The sequence below is a fragment of the Bombus bifarius genome, unplaced genomic scaffold (genome assembly GCF_011952205.1).
Source record: "Bombus bifarius isolate JDL3187 unplaced genomic scaffold, Bbif_JDL3187 scf7180000008214, whole genome shotgun sequence".
Taxonomy (NCBI): Eukaryota; Metazoa; Arthropoda; class Insecta; order Hymenoptera; family Apidae; genus Bombus; species Bombus bifarius.
The window spans coordinates 612669-621701 of record NW_022884517.1 but is presented as its reverse complement, the minus strand read 5'-3'; the positions used below and the strand labels follow the sequence as shown (position 1 = coordinate 621701).

Sequence of the window (9033 nt, the reverse complement as noted above, 5' to 3'; positions counted from 1 at the left end):
TATGCTATTTTATTGTTTGATAAATATTCGAAATTCACTGTTTGCAGTGCATGGAAGAAGTTGATTTAACCGGAGGATTTATTGTTGGTGAGGTTATTATCAGAAATGGAGCGGTCTTTGAATGCTTTGTATCATATAATCGCATTTCTAACCATTGTAAAGTATATTGTAGGGTTGAAAATAAAATGCTTTGTGTATTTGTAAATACACGAATCTCCTTCTAATCGAAATATAATAACGTTAAACTACTTCGGTATTGCAAAGGAAACGACACAAACTTAAAAAAAAGGATAGTAGTATTTAAAATTTTCAGTACTTTGAATTAAACAAAGTCAAATTAACAGGGATTTTTCAATTTTATACTTTTCTGAAAATATACATATATAATTGCTCATATATATACAATCATTAATAGTTGAAAATAGTAAAATTTGTTTCAAACTACTTGACGTTGTATTTCATAAACAGAATAATTTAAGAAAATGTATTCAGTTTTAATTGTTCATTAAAATTTATTTGAGGAATCGAAGGAAACGAACTTTTGCGCGCGGGCATGCAAGGCTCATGACAAGATATTACATATGTATATATACATATGTACGTGGATGGGTTTTTGAATTATTGCAGCAAGTTTTACAGAAAACTTGACATAACGATGGTAAACAAAACTACCGATATTACCGACCGAATGACAGGATCTCTCTGTCTGAGTCGAGTGAGCATTCTAAACAATTGTAATACGCGGTGCGCGATTCGCATCCTAGGCTCGATGAGTGTTGAGAGTTGAGAGGGCCTTGATCGAGCTGTGATAAGTTTCTTTCCGAAAACATTAGCGCCGAGGTAAATGTATCGCAGAAACAACGAACTACGTTGAGTACGATAGTGTTACGCATAACGTATAGAGGCTTGTTTTTAATTGTGTATAATACAAGCGTAATAAAAATACTAGTGGAACAAAATAACAACGTTCGTAAAGATTGGCCATCTTGAAAAGATATGTCATATTTTTTAAAACGTCAACAATATAGTGTGTATTGTTCAATACATGCCGCCAGATTGCTTTAACTACGGTTGACTACACACCTAATCATCGGAAGTAAAGGCGACACGGTGGCGTATTTGACACGCGGACGTAATCGTAAAAGAAGCACAGCTTCGTCAAATAATGAATCGCACTGACGGATTGGTACAACGACGACGTGTTGTTAACAGCAGTAGTGGTAGTAGTCTAGGCCAGGATGGCTCTAATGATATTAGCCATAATGATAAATTATCTGGTCATGGCATGGATACAGACTGTACCATGCAAAAAGATCTTAATTCAAATCCCAAGATCGACGAATCCCAAGATTCTGATAAGGAAACCAGATTGACACTCATGGAGGAAGTTTTATTACTTGGCCTGAAAGACAAGGAGGTTTGTTGACATTATTGTCAACTCTGTAGTTAATTTCTTTGCTGTCATACATAGTAAAATGTATTATGAATCAATACCTGAGTTTTAAAACATATATTTTCTTATAGGGTTACACATCATTTTGGAATGATTGCATAAGTTCCGGATTACGTGGTTGTATTTTGGCAGAACTTGGATTCCGTGGTCGAGTAGAATTAGAAAAAGCTGGTATGCGCAAAAAGGGACTATTGGTGAGGAAACTTCTACTGAAAAATGATGCTCCTACAGGAGATGTTCTGTTAGACGAAGCTTTAAAACACCTAAAAGAAACTGATCCACCTGAAACTGTTCCTAGTTGGATTGAATATCTCAGTGGTTAGTTAAGCATGAAAGTATACTTATTTGATAACAAATTTTTTATAATATACTCCTATAATAGTTTAAATATCTTTCCTTATTTAGGAGAAACATGGAATCCACTCAAATTAAGATATCAGTTGAAAAATGTTAGAGAAAGATTAGCTAAAAATCTTGTTGAGAAAGGAGTTTTAACAACTGAAAAACAGAATTTCTTACTCTTTGATATGACAACTCATCCTCTTACTGATAATCTTGCCAAAAGTCGACTTGTAAAAAAGGTGAATTCTTGTTGTATTATTTTTTAGTTTACTCATTATATCTGTAATTTAAGTTTCAGTCACTGATTATGTCTTTGGTTCACTCATTATATTTAAGTGAAAGTAACATCGTATTACCTATATATAAATTTATATATACATAAAAGTGTAAACATAATTAGATTGTATGAATCTTGTTTAAAAGATTGTTGAAATTAAAAAATTATAATGACAGGGAAGTTATATATAAAAAATGTATTTTTTATATCTCTCAGATTCAAGAAGCCGTGTTAAGTCGCTGGGTCAATGATGCTGGCCGTATGGATAGGCGAACATTAGCTTTAGTTATTTTAGCTCATGCAGCTGATGTATTAGAAAATGCGTTTGCACCTCTCTCAGATGACGACTATGAACTAGCGATGCGACGAGTGCGAACATTATTGGACCTTGACTTTGAAGCAGAAGCTGCTAAACCTAATGCTAATCCAGTCCTTTGGGCGGTATTTGCTGCATTCACTAAGTAACAATTCTTTCACAAATTACAAGTGTATAAAGCAAATATTGGATACTAGTATGAATACTTGGGACTATCAAATTTACAGAAATTTTTGTTGCAATCTGAAATGGAGTAGCTGCAAGTGTTATTAATGATCATACAATTCAGACCAAATACCTTGAACCCAACTGTGTAAAGCAGACTTAGAATATTAGTCATTTCCATTACTGTTATTTAATACATTTGATAGCTGAATTATGAATGTTCATATTTAAATATTATAAAAAGCAAAAAAGAATAACAAAATTTAAGGTATGAATGAGTACTTTGCGTGTGGGGTAGTGCCATGTCAGCTCAGGAACAAAAGATTGCACTGTGCTGAGTTTTGTCCCATATCTTCTCTGTGTCTATTATCTGAACATGGACTGCAAATACATATGTTTACAGACGCGACAATTATATGGCAGACATTTAATGTTGGATCAAATGTCACATTTCTGATAGTTGTCTAAATGTGAAAGCAATGAAAGTAATTCTTTGCACAGTGGTGACGAATTTTTATCGTTTCTTTACGTCTTCTTTATAGAAAACTGGATTATAGTAGGTTTATATTTCCAAAATTTGTTTTTATTTTTTTTTAACTAGTGTATATTTATAGTTTCACTAGGTGGCAGTAAAGTACTCAGATGTCAAAAATAGTTTATGAAAGTCATTTCTATCCCACTTAAATCTTTCTCAATGTATCGCTATGATCTATGATGAAATGTAACGCGGGAATAGTTGGAGGTAGCAAACGAATATGTCGAAGCTATTATGTTCTTAATTAATACGCGATACGCACGTATGTTCCCGATAAATTTTGTTGTTAACTTATCGTATATATGTTACTGTTGTTAACATTATACGATGTGATATGATACGATGTAAGTAGAAAAAAAATAAAGTGGGGATTGTCTGTTATAATTAGTGTATCAAGGCAAACGAAATTAAAGACGAATAAGGGATTTTCAAGAATTATAATTGTTACTAATGTCAGTAACATATACTATCGTCTTTTACAAATCATTAAATGTGTATAGGGTGATCAAGAAATATTTAATCTTTCTTTGGAATGTTTGTATAATAGTACTAATTTATTTCTTGGACATTTAAATATTTTCTAGCAACATTTGAATGATCAATGTATGAAAAACGATTCAATTATTTCACTTTTTTATCTATTTTTTCATACATCGTAAATTACATCGATTACTAAAATCGTAAACTTGTGCAATTGCTTAATATTCGGTCTCAAATCTTCGTTCATTACGAAAATCGAATATTTGTGATAAGTTTAGTATGTATTTAACAATGGCATTTCTGAATATTTAGTTCACAAATCATATTTGTGGAAATATATTGATCTTTTAAATGGAAGGTATATTGTTATTTTTGACAATGTTTAAACTGATCATATTGATTTGAATATATAAGTTTTATATTATTACCTTTTATTTAAAAACTATAAAAATTTTAGGCTCATATATTTTAAATACACATAAGAGTCAGTTTCAGTATCTGCATTAGAACAGATTAATCAGTTTCAAATGTATTTGTACCTTTTATGGTTATAATAGTAGTTGAAAATTTCGTACTTGTAGGATTAGAACTTTACCATTAATTTAACTAATTTAATAATATATCTTTTTAGTTTAAAGCAGCATGTTATGTTATCTTTGTTTGATTAATATTTCTTGGAACATCCTGTATGTATTCAACTGAATTTGTTCATAATGTTGAGGGGTTCCCTACATAAGTTTGTATAACATAAAATTATTTTATGTGTTTAGATAATATGTATTATAGAACAATAAACTTATTTTTGTTTATACATACATATATTGACATACATTTCGGAAATAATAAATAAGAGCAAAAGAAATAGATATTCTAAAATCTTTTAATATTGCTGCCTTAGTATTATAAAATTAGAAACATATATAGATTTTTTTATGTTACTGCAATATTGGAATACTATTATACTGCATCCCAAATAACATAAATATTTATTGAAAGAGATTTAAAAAGTATGAGCTATTGTTAAATTTCTTGTAATACAGCAAAATAGTCAATAAATATCATAATTTTATACCTGTATATTATTAAAGAATTTGTTTGAAAAGATAATTTAAATTGTCTTAAAAAAGAGCTTGCTGGACAAACGCATTTCATAAATATTAAGCATTTTTAGCATTTATTATTACAATGTTACTGATAGTAAGGTAACTAATTTCTATAAATTCAAATTGATGTTATTCATGAATATTACATATTAATGGGTACATGCAAATTAAAATACTTATTTTTTAATTACTAAGAGTTCTACTGCCACTTGGTAGGATGTTTGCAAGTTCTTTTAACTGTAGAATATGGTGCTACATATAAATATTTGGAGTATATATTCACTAAAAATTTTAAGTCTAATACTTTATATTGTTATTATCCTCTTTTTTAAATTTAAGATAAGAGGAATAGAATAGAGATACTCTTTTAACTCCGAGAACACATGTTACAATTAGTACTTTCATCATATCAAATTAGATATAATTACAATCTAATATATGTTTATTTTAACTAGCAAAAGCTAGTATTTTATATTGGCTGTTATAATATAACATTATGAATGTATTAATATTTTGTGAAAATTATTTTTGCAGAAATGATGTTTGATATTTTTGATTCATTATTTTCTTTTGTTTTATATAAATATACTTGTTATGAGTAATATACCTTTCCAAATACATTTATATATCACATGACTGTAAAAATTATATATTTTTACTATTGAAACATGTTACTCATTGTGTTATGTACATTTTATTAAAAAAAAGTGTTTTAGAGTGAATTGTATTTGGTAAAGAATACATTCCTTATTTTAATACTATTTTATCATAACTAATATTTTGTATAATTTGGTTTTAATAAATGAAAGTAAAAAAGTATATATTTTTCAATATAAATTTATAATATGGATTGGTATATTAAAATATGCATTTGGAATTATATTAAATGATACAGACTAATTGTATACTGCTATTAGTATGTCATTAATATATATAATGATAATAAAGTAATTATTTATTATTTAAGTATTTATAGAAAGGAGATATATACAAGTATAGGATAAAATAACATAACATATAAGAAACATAAAAATCAATGCTTATTATTTACATGGATTTTAAAGAATTCTAATTCAAGATAAAAAAAGCATGAATAAGGTTTTGGAATAGAATTCGCAAAATTTTATTTTATGTTCTATATTTATGCGTGTACAGTATTTTATCTATAATTAAATCATTTATCTTGGAAAAATAGTTTGTAGTATGAAAATTTCAATTACAAAACTGATATTATAATACAAAATATAATACATATTTAGAAATTTGTATGCGAAATTCAAAAAGACAATTACTAAAGATATAATTACTGAAATATAATTATAGAGTAGCTTTTGATAATTATTTTCATAGCTTGCATCATATACTTATTATACAATTTAAATAATCATTAATCATATATGTGTTCATTAAATGCTATAATAATTGGATTACATATGTAATTTTTGTAGTTGGAAATTGATAAACTATACATAATATATACAATCAATTCTGTACACTGAATATACAATGGATGAAATGCATCAGAATTGTGAGAATAGTACACATTTAATACAAAATATATGCAACAGCACATAGAAATTTGTTCATAGTTCAATGTTTCTGATAGCTCATGGTTCATAGAATTTTAACATGTTTTGTTAGAACATTGACAAGTTCCAGCTATTGTAGTTTGGATAAGTCCATATTGCCCTGTAAACATCCAACTTTCATCTTCCTTAAATAATTCTTCTGCTACACCTGGTACTAAACCAACACATACATCAGATTTTACAGTTCTCAAACTTAAGATATTTGTTGGATGAAACCCTCTTAATGATTGTCTAAATTCTGTTGTATATTCCCAATTTATATCACCTAGTAATTTCCTATAATTTAGGTCACCTTTGAATATTGCTAATTTAGCTTCCGATAATTTAGCATATAATTTTGAGTCACGTTTTTTCATCTCTGCAAAATCATAAGGACTTGTCCAATATAGTTCTACCTAAATAAGATATGGAAGATATTAATATTTTGTAATAATTATTTTTTTAAATTAGCGAAAAGAAAAGAAACAGATTACCTCAATAGACCATACATTATTCTTCAGATAATTAGCTAATTCTTGTATACTTTTATTTGGTGAATTTTCCATGTATGTTAGAGTCCAGTGAAAATCATTTGCTGTTGTGTCACTGATATACCATGGATAACGTTTTACATAAAACCTGATTTTTCTAGCAAGTTTACTTGCAATTAAGAATGCTGCTAAACATAAATCAGTAAAAAATTCATAACCTGCATTATCAAGTATTATATCTACAATATTTGTATCATCACTGTCTTTGTTCCTTAATAAATTCCAAACGAATTCTAAATTGTTTACAAGAATGTCTTTATCTAATGTCTTTAATACTTCTATAGGATTAGTACTTTGACTAACTTCTGCTCCTGCACTTAAAGATAAATCACATCTACAAAGAACATATTCTGATAAATTTAATGCCAGAAAACATGCAAAAAATTAAGATAGAAAATGTAGCGAAGGAAATAAAGCATACTTGTTACCCCAAAGATTTGATTTAAGAAGTTTAAAAAGTTCGTCTTTAGTTTCGACTATTGATAGATTTCCTACTTTATGTATGAGGTTCACAGTATAAGTAGAAAGTGCTTCTATGCTAGCCAATGAATTTGTAAATGCATTCTGTTTCTGTTGTTCGAAAGGATCATAGTTTTTCATAGATTTCCTGAAAATAAAAAGGTTCATATATTTGTATTACATACTACTGACTACTAATTTTTCTTGGAACTTACAGGAGAGCAAATTCTTGTGCAAGTGCCCGATACATATAGCATTCGCAATATAGCCAAGAAGTATTAAACCATGTTGGTGTTCCTTCTTCTATTTCGGTTCTTTTTATTAGATATTTATTCCATTCTTCAGCATCATTGTCTTTACTATCGGGTAGCAATTGCAGAGGTTTCAAAGTTTTATTTGTTGCTATTTCATTTTTTAATTTACTGATAAATCCTGTTATTTGTTTAATTTCTTCTGTGGCATTCTAAACAGTTTAAAAGTTATAGACATTATACATAAGTCACTAGACTCTATCAAATGAATCTTCAAATGTGTGTTTTACCTCTCCATATATTTCAGCAATATTTTCTTTGTTACGACTGAGAGTATCAATTATTTTTGTTAAAATTACTGGTAATCTATCTTTAATTGTTATATAAGCAAAGCTCCTGTAAGAAACAGAAGAAGACATTAATAAACAATGGGTACTTAAGTTTCAGAGTATTTTTATTCCTAGGTTACATAGAAGTAAAAAATTTGTTCTACCTTTTATAGATTCCTGATAAACATACTCCAAAAGGTGTCTGTATATCTTGTAGATCTCGAATGTCTACGGAATTTGATCTTTGGGTCATGATATCACTATTCAAATTCGTTATTAATGTTAGACTGCAATAGAACACAATCAGCTGTGGCTACAGCGTGAACCCTGAAATGAATAGATACGAAGAAACACCAACGATATCTCATATTTCTTCACAATTTTTGTTACGTAACTGAATAAAGATTGTCGTATACCTCGTGCTTTTATTTCTTTCAATCTTTGGTACGGCTATCGTTTTCTTTTTGGTATATTCTACGGAAATTAGACTATGATCAACAGAGAATGAACGAAGTGTTACTATATGATTGTAAGCACGTGCAGTGCGCGTGCGTATGTGTTGCGGAATACTGTTTCGTCATCATTCATATACACATGCATACATATGCACGTACCTCGAAAACGAGCAACGAGCGCGTAAATTGTTCCGTATTTGATAACACGCAAGCAGCATAATTTATAACGTGAATCGTAAACTGATCATAATTTATAACAGCTCATATGTATATCTCAAACAATAGAAATACGGTATTTAATTTGAATTAAAATATTTAATTCTTAACATTATTGATATTTCGTAGAATTAATGATCAATTATTTCTTTTTTATTCTAGTATATTCTGGTAATTCTTTTTATTCTGGTACGATACAATAGGCATTGTTCCCAAAATACTAAATTGCATTTTTATGTCATAAAACTAAGATATATCTACGCATTCTTAATATTTACGTATATATATATGTCGGAAATGAAAGGACATCGGGGCCTTTCTTTTGGAATTTTTGGGAAGATCCCCAATACTTTAGTCTAGACTATTTATTATAGCTGTATTTAAATAATAAAACTTAGAAGTAGTTGTTATGATTCATTCCGATTATGTTTGCCCGAGATTTGTAACATTGGGCTTGGGTTTGAGGTGACACAACTGGTCGCTGAACGTAGCAACGGTCACGGGATGAACGTTTTTACCTAGCAGAGAAGTGC

The 9033-nt window shown here is 28.8% G+C and overlaps 2 protein-coding genes across 2 annotated transcripts; one reads left to right on the top strand and one right to left on the bottom strand.

Annotated features, from left to right (window-relative positions):
• The first annotated feature begins 758 nt into the window (after positions 1–758).
• LOC117211002 (Golgi phosphoprotein 3 homolog sauron) lies at positions 759–4379 on the top strand. Its single transcript, XM_033454544.1, has 4 exons — positions 759–1417; positions 1525–1771; positions 1859–2034; positions 2289–4379. The coding sequence occupies exons 1-4, from the start codon at positions 1166–1168 to the stop codon at positions 2535–2537; spliced, it is 924 nt and encodes a 307-aa protein (XP_033310435.1). The 5' UTR covers positions 759–1165; the 3' UTR covers positions 2538–4379.
• A 1386-nt stretch (positions 4380–5765) lies between these two features.
• Positions 5766–8401, bottom strand: LOC117211001 (damage-control phosphatase ARMT1-like). The gene is made up of 7 exons (XM_033454543.1): positions 8246–8401; positions 7994–8156; positions 7791–7896; positions 7465–7712; positions 7212–7397; positions 6734–7124; positions 5766–6655 (listed from the first exon to the last, which is right to left on the bottom strand). Exons 2-7 carry the CDS (start codon positions 8080–8082, stop codon positions 6296–6298), a joined length of 1380 nt encoding a protein of 459 aa, XP_033310434.1. The 5' UTR covers positions 8083–8156; positions 8246–8401; the 3' UTR covers positions 5766–6295.
• Between the last annotated feature and the right edge of the window lie 632 nt (positions 8402–9033).